This window comes from Trematomus bernacchii, unplaced genomic scaffold (assembly GCF_902827165.1).
Source record: "Trematomus bernacchii unplaced genomic scaffold, fTreBer1.1, whole genome shotgun sequence".
Lineage (NCBI taxonomy): Eukaryota > Metazoa > Chordata > Actinopteri > Perciformes > Nototheniidae > Trematomus > Trematomus bernacchii.
In genome coordinates, this window is record NW_022988050.1 from 11,176,696 (window position 1) to 11,200,166 (window position 23,471).

Below are 23,471 nucleotides of genomic sequence, written 5' to 3' on the forward strand. Positions count from 1 at the left end.
CACTTACCTTTGGAGCTTCGACAGCTTTATGTGAGAACACTTTTTCCACATTGAAAAACGTTTTCAGTGAGCACTGAAGGGACCTGACATTAAAATGCAAGATTGAGTGGAAAGACATGTTGCTGAGGAGGTTCCATTCATCTGGGAAACGTCGGCTACAGCTTTATTAGGCCCACCCTGAGTACATCATGAAAGTAGCAAACAATCATATCACGATGTAGGCTAAGCTGTTGTTTTCCAGCTTTAAAGTGAACAAAATATTGGGTAGTTTTCAGTGTGTTTTTTTCACTGTATGTTTACCAATATATTTGTTATTTGTTTATTTGTTATTTGTTTAATTCCACTTCTTTATGCCAAGAGACACACATATGCTTTAAAGTAGTACGTGCAAACTGATTTTTAACATGTCATTTCCTCCTCATGCTCATCCTCTGAAATTAAAACAAATTTGTTTTGTATATTTTCTGGCAGTATTCTGTTTTTTGCTGCATAACTAAAGCCGTCTGATATTCTATTAAATCTTTAAATGTTAACAGCCTTGACTCAATAAATTGTTTGTTTGTTCTCTAGGTAGTACATTATGCAACATTCTCACAGCTTTTTTCTGTAATGTAATTAAAGGTTTTAAATGACTCAGGTGTATATATGAATATGAGTCAGCTGCATGCTGGTTCTGCTTGTTTGATGTTTAGCGTTGATGTCCATTCCATGGTGTTGAAGTGACGTTATTTTTAAACACCTAAATCTGTCGGCAACTTTATATGCACATATGTTACCTTAAGATGGGGTGGGGCCTGGGGGTCGGGGGGTGGGCCTGCCCTGGTAAATCAAATGCCCGCCCACAGATGTATGTCTGCCGCCGGGTCTGGTTCCAGGTGTCCCACAACAATAACTATCTCTGACCGAAGGTTGCCCGGTCATAAACTGGTAACAACAACAAAATGCTAGGGCAGCCCCTCCTTAAGGGAGATAGCGGCTGCTCAAGGTTGGAGCATCTGCATCAGAGGGCAAAAGGTAAACATGTATACAGAGTTATTCCCTGACAGCGATGACTGCGGCATCGACCCTCGTCAGCTCATCTAATCCCTGGGTGGAAAAAGTCTGAGTTGTGGGAAGGGAAACTCTGCGATGGGAGACGAGTGCTACGGGCTATCTATGCCTCGATCAATCATCCCCGCACACTTGATGAGCGGCAGGTTTTTCGCGCTATAGTTTAACATGTATCTCATTGATGAATAGAGATGGAGAGCAGTGAGCTGTGTGGAAAGATCGTAAAGAGGAGATTGATGAAACCAGCCGGATTCTTAATCTTTACTTTCTCTCTTCTTTTGAGTTTCAAAAATGGCTTCATCCCTCCTTCCGCTCACGCTCCACGCCTTCCGCCTGTCTTCCCTTCCTTCATTTACTTGCTTAACTGCCATCATCAACACCTTGTATTTATAGAGCCAACTCTCACACGAAGAAACACACATGCAAATGAAAACCCTCACACATTAGAGCACGCACAGAGCCAAATGGATGCATTCCTACACCTATCCACCACAGGAAGCATCCAAAATGAATGCAAGATTGTAGCTATGGGGCTGCAAGTGTTGGATTTCACCCCCGGGCCACATTTTGTAAACCATATAGCAATGTTATCATCTTCCTGTTAATCAAATGGTATCTGCAGACGTCACGTCATAGATGGGTATTAAACAGGAGGAGGGGTAGCTGCAGGAGTGTGATTGATTTGAGTGAGTTAGCAAGAGACAGAGCGGGTGAAAAATGTTTCGATGAAGCACGGCTGACAAACGCCTGGAGGCTCTGTTTCACAGTCTTTCAATAGTTAAATACTCATTCTTGTTTCAATTCCTTCTCTCTGTCCACTTCTCACCATGTATTTGTTCACCCTCCTTTCCATATTTCTGGTTTGGTTCCCTCCATCACCTTTAGTAAAGCATATCCATCCAGGCTCTGTTGTGCGCTGGCTGAATCCATTAGGGCTGTGGCTTGAAGCGAGTGGCCTGTTCTCCTTTCTGCTTTCTCTGAGCTCCAGGACCCCATTAAACTGTTAATTAGACCCTTCAGGAGGTAGAAGCCACCCACAGCTCTCATCATTCACCCACAAATACAAATCCTTTCACTCTTCTTTTCCTTCTATTTTTCTGTTTTGCTGCCTTCATAACTTCCCTCTCGCACTATTCGTTGCTTCTTCACCTTAAATTGGAGAGAAGGTGTTCGTATTTACCCTGGATGTGCTTTTGGCAGTTCTTTAACTTTGTAAAGTATCTGGGCCTCGAAAATATTTGGGGCAAACTGGGTCAGTTATCAACTATCCCTGTTTTGGGATTCTCACTGTTGATCGCGTCGGGTTTTGTCTGGGTTACTTAACCTCTTTGCTTGACAGCGGCAAAAGACAAACGCACAGATGGGACGTTATCTCTCATACTGAGCGACCATTTGTCTGACGAGCCCAAAGTGGTGAGTGACAGTTCTCTATATAGCACAAAGAGTAAAGCACTCTCCTCTGAGGCCTGCCTGTCGAGGCCTCTCTCAGCCCTCCTCACGCTCTTTCTCACTCTTGTACACTCCTTTGTTGTCAGCAAGGAGGAAAAAAGCTTGTCAGAGACGTCTGGCACAATGGGACAGGTGGATTGGACAGAGAAAGACATATGTGCGAGTGCATGATTCTCTTAAGGGATAAAAGAGCTCAATAGTGCTTGATTATCAATAGCCTGATGACGATGAATATCTTTGATGACGGGTTTAAAAGAAGCAGCACCCGCCCGAGCCGCCTATTTATGGTTCCTGTCTCAGTGATCTCTCTATGGCAAACAACAAGGAAGAGGGGGAATGAGACAATGATGAAAAGATTGAAGTGAGGAGAGGAAGTGTGTCTTTTGTCGGATGGCACACACACACATCAAGCGAAGGCAAAGAGGCGGAAATGAGAAAGTGCGAGCAGCGGCTGAGAAAAAGCATAAAGACTGCTCAATCGGGCCTGCGAGGTAAAGAGAAAAAATACTGCGACGTGTCTCTGAGGAGCTGGAAATCAGATGTTGAGAGTGTTTTGTCTTTGTGTGTGCATTTGTGTGTGTGCGTGTAAGTGTTTTTGGTTGACTGGCTGGTAAAATGAATGTGGACACCCAAACATTACACCCATTACCCAAACCTTTACTACAAAGTTGGTGGCACGCTGAAATACTGTGTTCATCATTAAGACTTCCCGATAGGAATCTAAGGCGCCATTAAGGTTTTTTAAAGTATGTGGATGGAGGTCTTTTCATGCTACAGGCTATGTGTACATATTTTACTTAAAGGTGACCTATTTGCAAAATCCACTTGTCCCTGTCTTTTATACATCAACATGTGTCCCCTCTGTGTAAAGAGATTCGGAAAGTTTCAAGAAAAAAGATTCTCTCTCTCTTTGTCCTGATCTATTTATATAAAAACATGTCTGAAAATGAGCTGATGGCCACTTTGTGATGTCACAACAGTTTTTGGGGTTGATCACGCATTAGCAAATAACCAACCAAGATAACCAATGTTAATTGATAAATAATAAATATTGTTGTTTATGAATTCTACTTTCTTTATTTGATTGGCAGTCAGTTGTTGATTACATGCAGACGTTGATAAAGCTACAGGCTACTTCAATATATATCACACTAATTCATAAAGCAAGTTAGACATTTTGAAGTTCCGGACCTTTGCATGGGGAGATTTTCTCTAACTGGACCTCGTTGAATTTTAGTTGAATACCCCTGTCCTAGAGCATCGCTGTTTTTTGTAACCAAACACTTGGCAGAGGGGCGTGGCCAGCAGCAGCTCATTAGCATTTAAAGCTACAGAATCAGCACTTTTGGAACAGGGCTGAAACAGAGGGGATTATGGGATGCTACAATGATCTGTTTGGTATTTCGAGCCAAATACTTAAGAGACATGTTTTCTATATATCTGAGACCTATAATATATTGTTGAAAAAGAGTATAATACGGGACCTTTAAAATGAACACATATTCAACAGTGATCTGATCCTATTTACATGTATTGTCTATGTAGCCTGATATATCGACTTCCCCTGTGCTATAGAGCTCTAACGTTTTCCAAAAACGGTTAAAAACCCAATAATGAGGCACACTGTTGCACAGGATGACATGTTTCGTCATTACAATGCAACCTCAGCACCGTGGATTTTTTTCGAGTACAAACCGACCTGATGCCGTAAATACTCACCTAATCCTCGCCAAAAATAGTCACCAACAAATCCACTACTTAGTCCAGTTTGGCTAACAATTTCTAAAAACAACAGAACCCAGCTGTTTTAGAAAATAGTATTACATAAAGGAGAAAAAACTAAAGTAAACCTCTGTGACCCAATTTGAACATTTCAGCGCGTTTGAATGCAGGGGGATTTCGGGCTGGACTAAAGTGAATCAGAATCAGAATACCTTTATTCGTCCCACAGAGGGGACATTTACAATAGTTAAAGCAAAGAGCCAAAGATAGCTTAATGTCTCTCAAGAAGCATGCATAAGAAAAACATATTAATATTTAAGATAAAAAACTAGAAATTACACAATATACAAAACGCACATCCAATACCAATTTAGCGATATAGCAGCCTGGTGAAAGTACAAGAAGTGGAAGAATAAATTGCACAGCCATTTACGGCATATATATATATATATATATATATATATATATATATATATATATATACAGTACAGTATATTGCACATAAGTAGCGTTGCACAACAGGAGTGTTTTAGTCTTTGTTGTTATATGTGTGTGTGAGGGTCGGTCTACTCTACCCTAAGTGATGCACCAGCCGCCACTGACATCTATAGAAAACCAAGAAAGAAATACAAATGATATGCACATAGAATAAATCAAAGGTTGGTATCAAAAGGATAAAAGGGAGCCTAACCATAGCTCCAAAATTGTACCTGAATAAAAGACCTCTCACATCTGTTAGTGCTCTAAGTAAGGAGGTAAAACCTGCACTCAACTGAGTAAATGCTGCTAAGAGTCTGATAAATAAATGTTCTGTGTACCTCTGACTTGATAGGGGTGGCGAACATGATTCAGACGCACTATAAAACCCTAAATAAAAAATGGTGGACTATCAAAAATAAGCATTATAACCACGCTTTAAATACAGTTGAGGTGACATTTTGTAGATAATTTCTTTTCGGAGCACATATAAAAGAAAATAATTGCTTTTGTAAAACCAGTAGAATTGATTCTTTTGTACTTGTTAAATGATGAGAGCGATGTAAAACATTTACCTCGGGCTGCTCTGAATCAGTTTTGGAGAGAGCATCATTTACTATGACAAGGCACTATTACAGTAAATCTCTGTTTCTGAGGAAATACATACTGCATGTTTGATCATTCACAAACCAGTCTTTTGTTCATCACAGTTACAAACATAAAAAAATGAGTGATCATGGTTTTAGATGCTGATAAAGCCTAGAATAAACAAAGCTGACAGCTTTATGTGTTTGCCAGTAAACAGGAACAAAATACCCTTTTAAGTATTGTATGCACATGATGGATTTTAGAAGCAAAGAAACTGTTGACGTTGAGTATTCGAGCGTATAACATCATTTATTACAATTTGAAGCTGTCAGTAGAAGATTATATTTCTGGAGTTACAGTCTCAGTCCTGGCTGCACTCTAAGGTCACACTGTGTTTGTGATACTCGACCAAAGTGATGCAATGAGCCAGACGTGTCTCATTGGATCACGGTTTCTTTTTTGGGGATTTGTTTCTGTGGCCAGACTGACCCGTTTTCTCTATTTGTGCTTTTGTCTCTTCTCTTCGCCTCCTCACTTCTGTCTCTCTAGGCCTCATGGTCCACAAACCAGACTCTCCATAAACAGGTCATTAGAAGCCCAGATTTGCTGCCCAGTATTCCCACTGGAAACTGTTTTTTATCGCCGGGAATGATGAAACGTTAATAGCCTGGCTCCCTCAAAGCTTCCCAACATGGCCAAACAGAAGTACATTGTTTTTTATAAACTTCTAGGGAGTACGTTTTCCTTTGCTGTTGGAAATTCATCCTTTTACAGTTTTTGGCCAACGTATAAAGGGCACAAAATGTTCCTTTGCCAACAATACAGCAACATTAACTGTTAAAACTATGTTGACAGAAAACCACATTCATTTACCAACTAAAAATGGGATTGTTTTGATTGAAATAGTCAGTTCACCATAACCCATCCGTTCTCATCCACTGTTTGTAGCTAAATAATAACATTGTATACACTGATATACACCGTCATTTGTGTTTTTGCAAGACAGTTATTTATGTGTTTTTCACAAATTTCCAAATCCAAGTCCCCCTCATGTTGTGTGGTCACTTTCTGTATTTAAGAGCTCAGCTAGGTGGTGCATCTTTTGCTCCAGCCTGACAAGATTACTCTCTAGCTGTGGAACTGGTAACTCGAAGTAATACATATTATATAAACTTGAAGCAAGAGGATAATGTGCGGACTAAATGGGCGAACTATAATAACTAATGTAATGCCAACAATAGTAGATGAACTGTGTGTATGTTGTATGAAACAAAAGCTTTGTATGTACTAGGCGTTCTGATGTTTCTGAAATGTGCATACGGTCAATACGGAAATAATTAACCCTTAAGAGCTATTAAGTGCATTATACAAAGCTTAAGCTGTGAATAACCTATATTTAAATCAGGCGATGCATCCATTACAGATCCAATATTACAATAAATTCCCATCAACCATCAGCTTTAATTCTGGTGTTCACTGCTTGTACCTGCTAATCATCAGCATCACCTCCAGTTGCAAAGTAATTGTGGCCAGTATATAAATGCAGTGGAGTACAAAGTACACTAATTACAACTGATATGAGGTACAGTATAAGAAATAATTGGCAGACAATTGTATAAAACTAACAACAACATAAGCTTGAGTAATTATACTTTCCACTTCTGCAGATGGAAGCTTGCAAATGTACAACCTTTACGTTGGAAGAATGCATTTTACTGTACATGTGTGAATGTATCTGAGTCCATATAATGTGAGTGAGCTACTGTGTGTTCGACCTGCTTCGTTTTTGACCCACCAGCCTCTCCACAGACAAGGAGCTCGGCGCAGAGAGGAGGAGTGTGTGAGCAACCACCATGTCAACTGTCTTCCTGTCACATTACCATACGCTCCTGCAGTAGGACTGCTAATTACGTCTGTGTGTGACAGCCACACCGCCAAGGTGGTGAGAACAAGACGGCTTGAAAGCGGCGGACGCAGGGGGGAGGGTGACTCTCTTCTCATGAGCGCGGGAGTTAGACATGGGAAAAGAACGTAATTTTGTTGTAATTCTTACTTGATTTCACTGTGATGTGGAAGGTTGACGTCTTTCATCACATTTGCTTCCGAGTTTGTAAAATATTTCACAATATAAGATGCTGCTAATTGGATGATGAAACACTTATTGGCTCGAGGGAGGTCACTACATTATTTGCTGGTTTAATAGCTCAGACAAAATTAATTGGATTTTAATTATACTTCTTCAAATAATGCACCTCATCACTTCTACATAAGACGAAGTGGGACACTATAGCTGACCGGGGATGCCATTTCAGAGTATTTCTTTTTTTAATTTAGTGACAGCTTGACATGGTTGTGTACTACTATTTTAAAATGTTATTCTGGTAGTCAGCCCTGTCAGTGGTCTGTTGGAGTTTGAGCCTCCAGAGGTGAGCTTCAAACAAGCTCAGACAGATAAAACTGGTAAAATTGAGTGAGGGAGAGTCTAGTTGTGATATTCCTGTGGTATTCCTCAGGCTGCACGGCTCTCTGGGGCTTTTCGCAGCGTGTGAGCTGTGGGAGAGGGAAGAGCAACAGGAAGGAGATATGACAGTTAGTCACCTCAGAGACGGGAACAGACTGAGGAGATCTGAGACCTGCTCCCAAATGGCTTTTGACAGTTTAACACTATCTACTCTCTCTCTCTCTATACTCCTGCTTCACTCTCTTCACGCATGTATGTCAATGTATTTTAGATTAGCTGTCTCCACTTGTGTTGGATGCTGCTGCATTGTATTCCCATGTTAAAAAAAACTCAATATTACCCTGATCTTCACCTTTTTGCTCCCCAGTTAAATTCAGAATATTACTCCTTCATATGAAAGCCCTGCAGAGTCTTGCACCTGCTTACATCACAGGTCCACTTGTGCCCTGCAGCACTTTACGGCCCCTCAGATCTTTATTCCAAGCTCTGTTGCGCAGTTACATCTAAAAAAAGGCCAGGGACAGTGCGTACAAACTGTGACAGTGGCTTGAATGGATTAATTTTTTTCTAAATTAAAAGAAAAGATCAAATGCAGGCAGGGGCCAGGGTCTTTGCAGATAGATACATCCTACTAATAGTTCTTTTAATGACTGAATTCAGTAATAAGACTGCTAAAACATTTTGACCTCCAAATCACCAAATCATTGCTCAGAATGGATCCGTCAGTCTTGACACAAATGTTTTATCACACATTAAATGCTAGTTGAATTCACAGTTAAGGTTAAAGGTTCAAGGTTAACATACAAAGAATATTGTTTCCTTATTGGTTGATGATTTCTGCTCTTTGTGTCTATATTTGATCTACTTTACACTTTTCAATAGACATCCTCCTCTCCTCGTGATGGCCTACTTTATTTAAATGATATTTGAAGGACATGGGTTCAGCGTTATGTCCATCCGTCAACGCACAATGAGTCGGTATGCAAATGTATGCTAAAAGGAAAAGACAAATGTAAGAGTGGACCACCCCTTCTTGACAGAAAGAGAGCAGCAGGACTTATTTCTGCACATTGGAAACACTCTTACCAGATCTAGGCAGAATATGGACAAGCAAAGCTCAATAAAGGTGGAAACTGTAGTATAAATATTCATAACTGTTCTATATACGACACATCACTCTGAATCGGCATCATAGTACTCTAGGGTGGAGGTGACAGTGGTTTCTATCAATCAATTATTTTTTACATTCTCTTTTCAGAGACACTTTTTAGGAAATCATGGATATGGATGAAAATGTACATTTAAAAAAGCCAAGTTAGGTGCCATTGTCCAAGCACCTCACCTAAAATGTAGTTTTTCTTTATTGATAATTTCTCATTAAATTAATTGGATTTAGTGCCGCTCCTCTTTCTCATGACTTTTAAAGTGATGTTTTAACAATTGAAATGCTTATTAAACAAGTGGACAGATTATTAAAATGCAGTGTCCTAGTAGTGGAAAAGTTGTATACAAATGTGATTGTTCCGCAGCAGTAAAAATGTTAAAGGTGATGCTTAAATGAGCAGCAGCAGCCGAGTTAATTTGAAAAAGCTTTCATCCGTTTGCTTCTGTTGCGGCAGAAAGTTCAGCACTCTACTCAGATGCTCGTTTCTTGATTGTTAAATATATAAGTTCCTGAAACTGATTTCCGACTCATGAAGCATTTTCAAAAGTGGAAAAAATGAACTTTAGCCTAAAAAAAGCTCATCAACCTGAAAGTAAAAACCCAAACTGCTGATGTCTGTGTTAAAGACCAGCTCAGGAGAATAACCTCCCCCACCTGAATCCTTAAATATGACTCTTACTCTTTACAGGCGGAGGGATCCTCATTCCTGCAGATGGGAGCGTCTCTTGAGCAGCAGATCGTCTGCATGTTCAAGGTATAGTAAAACATTTCAGAGTTACAATAACTGACAATCCAACCTCATTTGAACCCAATTTTGGGATTAAAATCTGGTTGTTGGGTCAATCCAGACAACTGGGACGACCCAGGCTGATAAAGTCCATGTAAGGACAACAACCAGCAAGGGAATCCCTGATCTGAAGTCATGGCCCCAATTTCTACAAGTTGATACAATCTGTGTTTATGATTGTGCAAACAATTCTCATGAGATCATAGGGTTTAATGTCACTGATGTTTTGCCAATCAAAGGGATGATCTCAGTTCAGTCTGTGAAACCAAAACATGGTCTGATTTTCTCATCATCAGTCCATCACAATTTTGCACTAAGTCCTTCATCTGATAACCTCATTACCATGGATATTATCATTTTGCTACTTTATTTCTATATGTCCCTGTTTCAGCTCATGGAGGAGTATGACTGGGGCGAGTTTGCGGTGATCACCAGTTTGCTGCCGGGCTACGACACCTTTGTGGATATAGTTCAGTCCTACACAGATACCTCCTATTTCCTGTGGAACCTGCAGGATGTTTTGTCTCTGGAAATGTCCGTTGGGTCAAATGATGCGAGGACGAAGCGCATGTTGCAGCAGGTACAATGAGCTATAGAAATCCCATATTGGGTGGCACCAGCTTTAATCTATCACTTAGTTTGTGTGAGACGCTCAATTCTTACAAATAAGTGCTGTACTAAATGGGGTTACTGCATCAAAACTTGTCTCTGAACACCTACATGGTGTTTTCAGTTACTCTGGATGATTCGACCTCTACTCAGGTTGAGTGTGGGTTGGAGCTTTGATGGGAATGTATTACCTTTACGAATGACTATCTTCCAATTCAAATGATAAATATGTAATTTTTTCCACCCTAAAGCTTGACAATGATTGTACAGGTGGACATTTTATACATGTCGTATACGTCAGGCTCTTGCACAGTTGAAGCAGAGCCGCAGGTTGGTTGCCTGAGTTCCCATAACATGACAATTGTTAACAATGTACAAACTATACAGTAAAACACATTTACTTTAAAAGAAAAAAATTCAGTAGACTCATTTTGAACACCATGCGTTATATAAATAACATGTATTATTATCATTATTATTAGGAACATGTTTACTGGGGCAATAAGGATAGTACTGTAATTTTCTCATAGATGTCTTAACCATCAGATTCATTTTTGCAGTCAGTAAAGTCGGCTTGATATCAGAGAGAATGCAGGTTTAGGTCACTTCTACATTGGGTTCACTTCATTTGTCTATGAAAGAACTAGTCTGTGTGAGGCAATCTTTGTATTTATTGTTTAATTGGTTGGCATTAGTTTCGTGAAACTTAAATCTGAAACAGCAAAAAGTTTAGAAGCAGGCTGAAGTTTGGGGAACAGCTGGTGCTGCAGGCTCTTGATGACCTGCAGCATGTTCAGGCTGTTTTCTCTCTGACGGACTTGTTTTCTCCCTCCGCAGGTGGATTCTCAGGTCCTGATGGCGTATTGCTCCTATGAGGAGGCACAGTACTTGTTTCAACAGGCTGCTGAGGTGGGTCTGCTGGGTCCAGGATACATCTGGATCATCCCCAGTCAGGCCGTGGGCAACCCTGATAGCCCTCCACCTGCCAGCTTCCCTATTGGTGTTATCGGTGTAATTACGGACCAGTGGAGGAAGAGCCTGCGGCAGAGGGTGAGGGAGGGTGTCGCCATTGTAGCTCAAGGGGCTGAGAGCTTCAAGAAGCTGTACGGGTTTATTCCTGAGGGACAAGGTGACTGCACCAAACTGGCTAAACACTCAGACAACAATACTCTGTTCAGGTGAGTAACACTTTCTTTCAGTGAACACAACTTGAATGAATTGTGCCAGGGATGAGATATTTCTGTAGGACAAAATGGAAGTTTGCAGTACAATGGTTTCCCCGACAAAAAGTCAACAGGATTTTTTCATTGGATTTTGGCCTAGTGCAGAGAGAAAAGCTTTGAAGCAAACAAATGTTTATGTTACTTACATGTTTTGCTCAACAAGATAATTACCACAATTGTTATAATTGTTGAAGTTCAAATACGATTGCCTCAAAGCTGATGTAATGCTATTAACTAACTACTGTACACCACGGTGGCATGTCTTCAATGTCGACATCATGAAGTACATGAGTCGGGGGGACTCTTCATCATGTAGCACAGGGGGGCTGTGCTACATGATGAAGTTCAGTCTCCCCCAAAACCTCTGTTGTGTCATGTAGTCAGCGAACGCAACTTCTAGGACATGTAAAAGCTTCCAAATTCCTAATTTGGGTTTTTATTGACATTTTCGACATCATAGAACAAAACATGAACTTATAAGCCTATGTTAACCACAGACCATACAGAAATTAAAGTTGACCTCCAAACAAGGTAACTGGAAGTGCAAAAGTGTTGACTCATTTTGGGGTTTTGGGACTCATTCCTGCAGCACTGTATTCTTATAAGAGTGATCATTACTGTGGCACGTACGGAAGAGCAACACTTAAACTTCAGCTGAACAGCATGAAGTGAAAGTATGTTGCGACTCTTTTTCACATGTTCTGAAATGCAAATTGACCTAGACTCATTATTCACAGACCCTGTCTGTCAAGGATGTGTATCTTAACAGAGTGAAATCAGTCAGTAGGAACACTCTCCGCCAATCAGCCGCCTCCCTCTTCCACTAATGAGCTACTTCCAGCCTCCCACGTTAGATTAAGCCCTCCAGTGGAGCTTTAGGTTTAATTAGGAGGTGATCATTGTGTGTGTTTATATGTGTAAACGAAAATGCAAATTCTCAAATGATATATCAAAGTCCTTGATTGCGTTCAACATCAACAGGCACATGCTGAATGTGACGTGGGAAAGGAAAGATCTGTCATTCAACAGCCAAGGCTTCCTCACCAATCCTTCCATGGTCCTCGTCGCTTTGGACCGTGACAGACTTTGGGACAAGGTACTGGGCACCAGATACTGAATCACACTAACAAGCTGGCATGACGGCACACGAACAATAAGATGTTTGTCCCGTTATGTGCCCGTATAAAGTTCATATACAGAGGACTTGAATAACAAGATATATAACGGATTCACAGATTAATTACGCTGAGAGTGACATTTGCAAAGACAGTTAACATTTGCTGCTAGCAATGCACCCAGGGATGATCAAATAACTGCCATTGGAGTGCGTTGATACTGATAGAATCGTTCGTAGGAGTATCTTTTTTATGATCTCTAAATGTGAAGTTGTGTTCGACATCAAAAATAATGATATTCTCGGAAAGTGTAATTCACATTGAATATTTAGGAGAATATGTGTATCATGTCTGTGTTCAGATTTGACTGAGTTATACAATTGTTTACCCAAATGACATCAACGGGGCACTAAGGTTTCTTTTAAGTGTCTTGATTGCTTCTTTATGCTGTGTGTCACATCCACTGCTGCAGCTCCAACTGTGCTGACCGCAGTGGTGAACCGGCACAAACAGCAGGACAAACTACAAAACAATATCTTCCCGTTGTTTTTAGAACCCCAGCGTGAACCTGTATTTTAACCACACACAGTATCTTTTCCTCACATCTGTCCCTCTAACCCCTCCACCCCTTTTCTTGCTGTCACAGTGGAGATGTCAGCATCCTTGACTTGAACAATTGATCAAAAGATAACTCCCCAATCACTCTGAACCTCACAAATAGATGGTATTTGAAAGGTACAAGTGTAGATTGTAATCAATAATGTTTTGTGTCTGTGTGTTTCCTCTTGAAGCCACCCTCTTACTCTGGTTTTATTGTCGCCATGCTTTGCAATTTTCTTAAGACTTTTCACTCCCTTTTACACACACACAAACACACACCAATTTTTCAAAGCCGAGGGTGTATTGAAAAAGTTAGACTAAATAGAGAGACCTGAACGTAATCTCACAGCTACAGTTGAACTCATTTATTTCTGGCCTGGAAAGACCAACCTACTTCATCAATGTCACCTCCTGGCTGGTGTGTAAGTCGGCGTGTGTGTATGAACATGGACATGTAATTGTGTTGAAGTGGGGTTTTGTTTTGGTGTGTGTGTAGATTTGAAGGTAGCAGCCAGCACTTCATCTATTCCTTATGTCCTCATGTTGAAGTGTAGATATACTGCTGTTGTGGACACACACACACACACACACACACACACACACACACACACACACACACACACACACACACACACACACACACACACACACACACACACACACACACACACACACACACACACACACACACACACACACACACACACACACACAGAGTTTTGCACAGTTGAATTGTTGCACAAGGTGATTGTACTGCTAAGTCAACAGATATAATAGGTGTGATCTTTATTGTCCTCAAAGGGGAAATTCATTTTGTTCAGGTTAGTACTACCAACAGCGGTACAATAAATATCATGACTCAATATCAATCTCATGAAACATTAACATTTTACGTAACATTACATAAACTCAGGGGTATATCCCTTTCAAACGGATAACTTAAATTCAGTGCAACAGTACAAGTCCTTAGAGATTGTTTTTTTGTATGCTATCAAAGGTTGCTGGGATGAAGTCTGATAAGGCGGATTTTTAACCTGCGGTGGACGATGGGCAGTGACTCTACAGTCCTGACTCCAGCAAGGAGCTCATTCCACCAGTGAGGAGAGCCAGGACCGAGATAAGCGACCATAGGTTTTCTGAGTAATGGTTCCCTTCACTGCCCTGTAGGCCAACACTGGAGTTTTGAACTGCATCAAACAGGGGGCCAGCGCAGTGAATGGAGAAGAGGGATTCTCTGCAGAGGTCTGATGAGACCATGACTGAGAAATGTTTACCTACAAAACATGCATTTGAAATCTATGACGTCCTATATGGATGCCCTAGGATGAATCTTAACATCTAAGAAAGAACAAATGTAATCATGCATTAACTTTGATTTTTAACATGCAGTATTGGGGACATTTCTTAGATTTTTAACCCAGTATCCAAGAATCAATACCAGTTTTGGCAACAAATGACAGAGCTTCAACTTAAGATCCTCTATGAGAGGAAGCGACATCCCATAACAAGACAGATTGAAATGAGCGATCTTCACAACTGGCATCTCTGCGATACCCTCATTCACAGATGGTGTGGAGAAACAAATCACTGTCTCGCACAATATACTGTACCTTCATGCAGATTTGTAAATCATCCATGCATGACGAAGGAAGAGCGTTAGCATGAGCGAGCAGAAGAACAAATCAAGAGTGGGTATGAATAAGAGCTCTCATTAAAGCTGTAAGAGAGCAAGTTTCACATGCAGTAAGTCAGCGCTGGCTGAGCTCACCATGGCTCATTAGGTTGGGTTGATATGACAAACAGTCCTGGCTCTCACAGAGAGGGTTTCACTGAGTTTAGTGTCAACATCGATGGGATTATTCTCTGTGTGATGTGACAATATACCACAATTCTAGTCCCAAGTGGCTCCCTCTGACATTGAAAAACTAAATGCACCTCTTTTTTCTCTTGGCTACAGTATATTTTAGTCTGGCAGCAAATCTGTGTGTCAATCACAGTTGAGCACGCTTTGTTATCAAAATGATTTCTAATTATGAAAGTAGCTCTACAAATAGCATCAAATATTTGAAAAGCAAAAAGACTTTAACACACAGATAATTAACACCACTAATTACTTGAACAGTTCCCATTTATGAACAGTGACATTTCAATTTGTTATTCACTTGAAGAAGAAAATTAATAATTGAATAATCATTCAACAAAATGAACACAGATTGAAGGCAACACATGTTGGGATGTATAATTAATGTGAGGCAGTTGGTATCTTTGTTTTATATTCTGCTTTTTTTCTAAAAATGTCTAACTCAAACACTTTTAAGTCTTTGAGGCATTAATGAACTCTACTCTTCTTTCATCTTCTAATCCTCTTCCTCCTGGTCAGCACATGCTAATTTCCATTTTAAAATAAAATAGAAAATGCATTCATCCTGTGAAGTTGGGAGAGACAAGACAGGGAAAGAGAGAAGGGGTTGATATGCAGATCAGGTCGAGGGTGAGATTCAAATACTTGTGCAGGATCGCGCTGAGGTTTTTGTCTCTCACCCTCCCTCTTCAGGTCGGAACTTTCTCCCGAGGGATCCTTCAGGTTCGCTACCCGGTTTGGCCTCGATACGGCAGCTTTCTGGAGCAGGTGTCCGATGACCGCCACCTGACTGTGGCCACGCTGGAGGAGCATCCCTTCGTCATGGTGGAGAACGTGGACCCGGGCACTGGCACATGTGTCCGCAACACAGTGCCCTGCAGGCGCCAGTCCAATCAAACAGGAAGGTACGCAAAGCAACGCAAACACGCTTGTTACATATGCACGAACATGACATACTAAAGATTTAGACACAGAGATGGCTATTGAACCCTAATACTTTTTGGGTTATCAAAAACTGTCCAAATCTTGTATTGAATGTCGGTCAGGTTAAGAGTCTTGTGTACTTTTATTTTTTAAAAGAGGTTATTAAAGGTGGGGTAGGTAATTTTGGAGAAACCAGCTTGAGTGCGCTAGAATTTGAAAATACACAGCCGGAAAAAATCTGCCACTTCCTTACAGAGACCCTCCTCCAACACACGAACGTGCACATGACCAATGAGGGCACGAGACAAGTTTGTGCACAGATGGAAGGCTGACAGGCAGGTAGGCCATCCAGTTATTTTTAGTCGGGCCGGCTAAAATGATTGGTCGTGCTTTTTACAGCGCTACGGCTTCCACAGATGAATTTTTTAATGTATTTATCTTCAAAGCATTTAATATATTCATTGCTATCGGGATGTTAAGAGCATTCCATGGAATATAACAAAAAGTGTTTCTGAAATAAATGACATACCCCACCTTTAAGTCCTGAATGTAAGTTTGCGGTTGGCCTAATTGTGTTTTATGCAGTACCATTATGCTAGCATGCCAATGTATTGTGTGTTATGCGGTGTTCAGGTTGGTTAATAAACGTGGATCGTGGATTTTTGCGTCTTTCAGTATGATTCTGTGACAATCAAACATTTTACAATTTTTGGTAACACTTTATATTAAGGTACACAAATTAACCATCAACTAGTTGTTAATTAACATGCATATTAGCAGTATATTGGCTCTTTATTAGCCATTATAAAACACTTATTAATGCCTTATTCTACATGACCATATTCTAAGAGTAAGACATTAGTTGAGAGTTTTTCCTCAATAACCCTCTGCTTATTTATTGCAAGTAAGGAAGTTGTTGAACTTGAGTTTTGGTCTTAATATGCGCTGCTCAATATATGGGCCTAATAAGGCAGTAGTACCACAAGAATAGTAATTCTCCCATAATAACACTTAACAAATATGATCTATTCTTATGTAACAAGACATGAAACTATAAGTGTTAAAGCTCCCATGTCATGCTTTTCCGGTTATTACCCGTCCCCTTGTGTGTTATGAAGGTTTTTATGCATGTAAACGGTGTGCAGAGTCAAAACCCTCAAAGTACACCCTGTAGCGAGTAAAACTCTAACACAGAAAATACCTCCCCAAAACGCCTCGTTGGAGATACGTCACTGGCCATTTGAGTCTTCCATTTCGTTCCGGGTACGGCATGATGTCAAGCGGTACCCGGAACGAAATGGACCAATTCCGAAGAGCCGTTACGTTACGTCCGCTGAGCCGTTACGTTAAGCCCCCGCTGATTGGTCCAAATTGACCGATCCACGGACTTCCTCACACACACATCTGTGTGCAGGGAGCAGGCAGCTCAGCTGATTTCTCCTCCCTGGCTGCAGGCTGATAACAGACAGTTGGGATCGCGGCAAAATTCTCTCTGCAGACCCATTCTCACAGCGTTTATCAACCTTTTTCTTACTCAATATCAAGCCACACTTATTGTTTTTACTTCGGATGTGAGTTTGTGTGTGCTCAGGATGAGTTTGGCTGTGTTTCGCTATGTATCCTAAACAAGGAAGCAACACCTCCACGGAGCTCAGCGCGATTCACAACGTCCCGACCAATCAGAGCACACTGTGCTCACAGGGAGGGTGGGGGCTGGAGCTATTGGAGCTACAACGAGCCGTTAAAGGCAAATAGTGAAATTCAGTGAATACAAGTAGTTTACAGAGATGCTGTATGAGAAACCAATGTGAGTTTGGAAAAATGCACAGTATAAATCTATTTTAGTATACCTCAACAATGGAATTATGATCAGTGGAAATGGCCATGACACCTCTCCTTTAATTGTGTCTAAATAACTCAAAATTAGGTATTTCTATCTAAGAATATGTTTTGGGGTATTGACAGTTCAGCTACCAATAGCAAGGTGATATTGACCTGTATGTTTCATATTTGCACATTTATATTTTTGTGAAATTTGTACTGAAGGTTAGACAGGAAACCGGGTACAGGAAGTAGCAGAAAGTTAACTGGCATGGCAGTAGAATGGCAGAGCATGGCAGTAGACTGCTACTAATTTTCCCTATGTAACCTGAAGAGTAAAAGGGTCAAGTCCGTCAGAAAGCAATGACTGTAAGTGTAAGTGTAATCCTTACACTTTTTGTAACTTCTTTTTGTATAGTTTCACTCCGTTTGAATTTTTGGTAATTTTGGAGAAACCAGCTCGAGTGCGCTAGAATTTGAAAATACACAGCCGGAAAATATCTGCCACTTCCTTACAGAGCCCCTCCTCCTCCAACACACGAACGCGCACATGACCAATGAGGGCACGAGATAAGTTTGTGCACAGATGGAAGGCTGACAGGCAGGTAGGCCATCCAGTTATTTTAGCCGGCCCGGCTAAAATGATTGGTCGTGCTTTTTACAGTATTACGGCTTCCACAGATGACATTTTTGTATGGATTTTTTGTCAAAGCACTTAAGATATTCATTGCTATCGGGATGTTAAGAGCATTCAATGGAATATAACAAAAAGTGTATCTCGAGCCGGTTTCTCAAACTTACCTACCCCACCTTTAATATAAAGTGTTACCCAATTTTGACTCCATCAGCTGTGCAATTTAGTATTATAAGTTATATCATATTACTTTTACTGAATCATAGCGTCCACATCATCAGATCCAGTTTTCTCCATTGATGTAGTTCTAGGTGCAAACTTTCTATGATTCTTAGCATCACCTCTCAAGGTCTATTTAGTCCAGAAACTCCAGAACAAGCGAGCGAGTGGACCTTAAGTTGATATTATTTTGTTAGTTGCTGTTTTTAAAAGGAATACTTCCTTCACAAAATGACTATTTGTGAATCACTTACCCCTTGTTACTGTACCTTGCATTCTCAAAGAAAACTTCTCTTGCATTTCATCTCTCAAAAATCATATTATTTATTTGATAAGAAATATTAAGATTATAATGACACTTTTGATGATAAAGTTGCCAATATGCTATCTTTGTTTAGCCACATTTTGAGTGCCTACATAAAAAATACTTTAAAGAAATGGATTTCAAAACGTATAATGTCTTCACGAGTACTGAAACATTTCAAATTATACGCAGTCATAAACACAGACACCTCTGTTTCTCTGCCCCAGTTTAGTTCAGTCGACACTGCGAACCTCCACACTTCATTAAGCACAGAGTAATTGTGTGTGTTGAGTGTCTAAGCACCTTAAAAACACACCTCTGGTGTCAAACACCGAGCGCAGCATGGCAGAAGACAGCCATTAAACAGCTATTACCTATAACTACGTACAACTGGTGCTCTTCAGGAATGCACAATGTCTTCATTATGTTCAAACAATAAAAGTTCAAGACTGTCATAAATATAATTGCGTCGTAAAACTATTGTCAACCACTTTAACTTTATTGTTTCCACATTGACAACTCCTACAAAACATCATATTTTTATTTTGGGAAATCCTAAAATCAATCGTGTCTATCCTCAAAGATGAAGAATGGGATGTCAAAGTATCACTAAGTCATGTTTGACTTGTTCCTGTATGTGCTGAAGCAAACTGTTTCAGAGTTGTTTTAAAATATAGATTTACTCAAGGTCGACTTACTGTCTTTCTCTGGAAATTCTCTTCGGCATGAGATATGAAGTGTCTCCTTGTTTCCGATCGGTGGTCGTTACACGTATGAATGTAATATTATTTAATAAGATGGCCAGTAACACCTTAGAATGTGCCGTCTCCATTTGCATTTGAAAATCGGTTCTTTGCAAATGATATCTGAGACAAAGTGTGCCTAAAACCTGCTGTGTTGGAATAATGAATCAGAGATGGCACATATGTCTCTGATCACAGACACATTGTTGTGTTTCTGCTTGGATCCTCCAAGATAGCATTAATGAATTATTTCTATGTATTTATTTCAAAGTGATTTTCTTTGTTGGTCCGCGTGAAAGGAAATGCTAATACTTGATTAGTCTTTTTATGGTGTTCACTATGATATGCGTGCATATTTACGACATTTAGATTTGGTTTCTAAAGGCTTTCATGTTGCGTTTTCATTGGACAATAACTTGTACAAATGAAAAGATGAGATCTACTTCACCAACCAACAGTTTTCATTATGGACTTCAAGGAAACCAGAATAAAATATTAACTAATGCAATGACTTTCCATTTTCTGTGGCTGCTTGGGACTAGTACATTTGGCTTGCCGATGTTGGGACAACAGCACACCAGAAGAAAAGTTCCCACATTCACAAATGATTAATAGATCCTCTGAAGCAGCAGAGCATATACTGTCCAGCATGCCAAGAGATTTGGGAATAACAATAAAACAGAGAAAACACGCAATTTGCTGCCAGTTCTGCACCTTTTAATGCCAGAACCACCACACCTCAGTGCCCTGATTTAGTCATTTATTTAAGGGCTCAACCCAACCTTGACCTACTGTATATCTCCACTATGCACTCAGGAGTTGTGTTATTTCCAACTTTAAATCTCACTGGAGGATTTATTTGTGCTTGTTATTGATTGTTATGTATTTCTGCTGCTGTGCTGTTTGCTTGCCACATAGAGCTTACCAAAGTATAGAACCATAACAATTTGCCGAAGTATGATAATACCAAAAAAAGAAGATAACATTTGGCTTTGTGGCACATTGTCAAACACATGCAAAACAAAATACATCCAGCCGCACATGGAACATTCCTGCATCTTAAGTTCCTTGAATCACATTTATAAATATTTTAAGCACAAAATACGTGTAAAAACATTGATTTATGTCTAAAAATGCTCAAAATTGATACTGCTGTCTTAACTGTCTGTTAAATATAAAGCCATATTATTGGACAGTTAGCTTAACTTATCATGAAACACAAATCAGAACACAGCTAGCGTGTTTCTGTCCAAAGGTACAAACAATTTGCCTCGTAACCAAATAAGTCCTATAGTTGAAGGATTTTCTTTAACCTTCAGACAAAGCCAGGCTAGCTACTAGGGTTAGGGTTATGCTCTTCATGCTAAGCTAACAAGCTGCTGGCTACATCTTCATATAAAACACAAAGATGTGAAACTTCTCATCTAAGATTGAAAGAAAGTCAATCAAATGTATTAATCAAAATGACAAACTACCTATTTAAATGTATAGTTGATGCAGAATGTTATATTATGGACTGCGTTGGAACCTTTTATCCAGCAAGTCACATCTCACAGGACCACTATAACTTGTATTGAACAATTATATATTTAATGTCTAATTACCTTTTTATCGCACAACAGAAAACAAACAATAGCCTGTAAATGCCATGTTAATTTTCCATGTATTGCGTCCACATGTATCCTTGAGTGTGTGTGTGTGTGTGTGTGTGTTAGAGTGTATCAGTTATGCAGATTGCAGAGCTGACCATGGCTGGCACATTAATTATGGAGAGAGATATGTAGCGGCTGTTGTTGGGCGCAATGGCACATTGATTGCCAGTAAAGAAGATTTATTTGTTCAACATGGGGACATCTGTCATAGCATGGGACAATGTTATCCCATCCTTCCCTTTTTCTGTTTCTCTTTCACCATTTCTCTAAGGCTGGCATGTCCTATTTGGAAGTTGACCAACAAACAGGGAGAAGAAGAGAGGCAGAGAGGACTGGCTGCTATATTAATCAGTTAAACTTGCTGTGTGGCCTGAGCAGCTTCCCTGCAGAGCAGATGTTTAGCGAAATTAGAAAAAAATGTTGTCTTGCTCATTAAAAAATCCTTTTCTTTGGACAGATGATGGCCTCATTTGCCAGAAAGCTGGGTCTACCTCTGTGCTGATTAGGGAGCAGGAATTCTACCGTAAAATGTCTTACTCTACTTAAAAAAAACAAATGATATAGTATGTTTAGGAGCAGAGCTTTGCTGTGTTGCTTCCCACCCACTTTAGGAAAGGGAGGCACGGGAGAACCAGAACCAGGACTGAGCCAGGCAGACTGTCAGACCCTGCTGCAGTAAAGTGACTGCTGTTTTGGTCCACTAGGGTCTAATTCATCAGACAATGAATGTTCCTTGAAGTCATTCTAACAAGTTTCTGAAACTATTTTCTTTATTTTAAATCATTTTGAACTAGACACATTATATTACCAAAAGTTGTTTAACTTGTTTTAAATCCCATTGCCAAATTGAATGAGCTGGAGGATTTTACAAAACCCTGGATAACAGTTCATTTTTTTGAACTATGCTGATCTTGATAAACTACAAATAACGTTGAAGAAAGATCTAAATTATGGCAAGTAATCCATGCTAACAGTTTACGGAACTAAAACAGTAAAACCCAAGCAAAAATGGAGATTCATAACTTCCTGTACTGGCTCTTGGCATAGGGAGTAATTTGTGTGATTAAACTGGATTTCTTTGTGTTCTTTTAGATGGGGGCTCTTCTTTTTTTAATTAGGGGAAATCACCATGCCACCGTCGTGTTTTGACAATAGTTATCTTGAATATTTTTGAAACAGGAATTTAACATGACAATGTCCCTATTACTGTTTACTGTATTTCCCCCTCACCATTCTTAAATGATCACATTGGTGGTGATTACAATTATTTCCTCCTTCTCCTCGTCCTCCTCCATCTTTGCTCCTTTGCTCTCTCCGCCCTTTCCCTCCAATCTGAACCCTGTCCTGTCAGGCAGTGTCTGGTTGTTCGCCATGTGTTTCCTGTCTACTGCTCACCTGAGATTCCTCCTCTCTCCGGTCTGACTCCCTCATGGCACTTCCCTCCACGTTGCACTACTTTTTCCAGGCATTTTTATGAAGAACACAACACAACTGCTGCTAATCCTCCTCGGACACTGTACTACATGTGTGCATGTGTGCATGTGTTTGTGTGCCGGAGAGACACGGCCCAATATAAGTGTGTATGTGTGTGTGATTTGTGTGTATAATGACGACAGGTGGACAGCTCCTGCAGCAATTAATTAACGCAGCGTTTATCTGAGCTATTGACTCCTGTGAAAGAAGCGAGCCTTTCAAAAACACTTCAAATTTCTCTAAAATGAACTCTTACGCTGTTGAGAATAATCAACTTGAATGTTAATTACTCGTTTGACTCTTTATCATTCAGTGTATCCCACATTTATTCATTCACATGATTTGTTAATGATCTTTTTAAATGCTCTTTGGCTCCTGTGGTAACTAATTGACATGCTGAGGTTATCTTGCGCACACACAAACACACACACTAAGTTGAATAACTTACAAGGACTGAATAGCCCTTGTAAGTTTTAGGCCTCCACTTTGGTACTTTGGAGTTTTGTCAATGTCCTATTCAATCTGTATGCTTTTAACTTTCATCGTCCTCTGTTTTTTTGATTATTTCTTCACCATTTTCTGTCTTTCTGCTCT

General features: G+C 40.1%; 1 protein-coding gene across 1 annotated transcript in view; it reads left to right on the forward strand.

Moving 5' to 3' along the window:
* Nucleotides 1-23,471, forward strand: part of LOC117473449 (glutamate receptor ionotropic, NMDA 2C-like) — a 41,535-nt gene that overhangs the window by 5,147 nt on the left and 12,917 nt on the right. Inside the window, exons 3-7 of the mRNA XM_034119029.1 lie at nt 9,601-9,666; nt 10,091-10,279; nt 11,146-11,486; nt 12,513-12,627; nt 15,801-16,012. Of these exons, the coding sequence (XP_033974920.1) occupies nt 9,601-9,666; nt 10,091-10,279; nt 11,146-11,486; nt 12,513-12,627; nt 15,801-16,012 (923 nt within the window). The remainder of the gene's footprint in view (nt 1-9,600; nt 9,667-10,090; nt 10,280-11,145; nt 11,487-12,512; nt 12,628-15,800; nt 16,013-23,471) is intronic.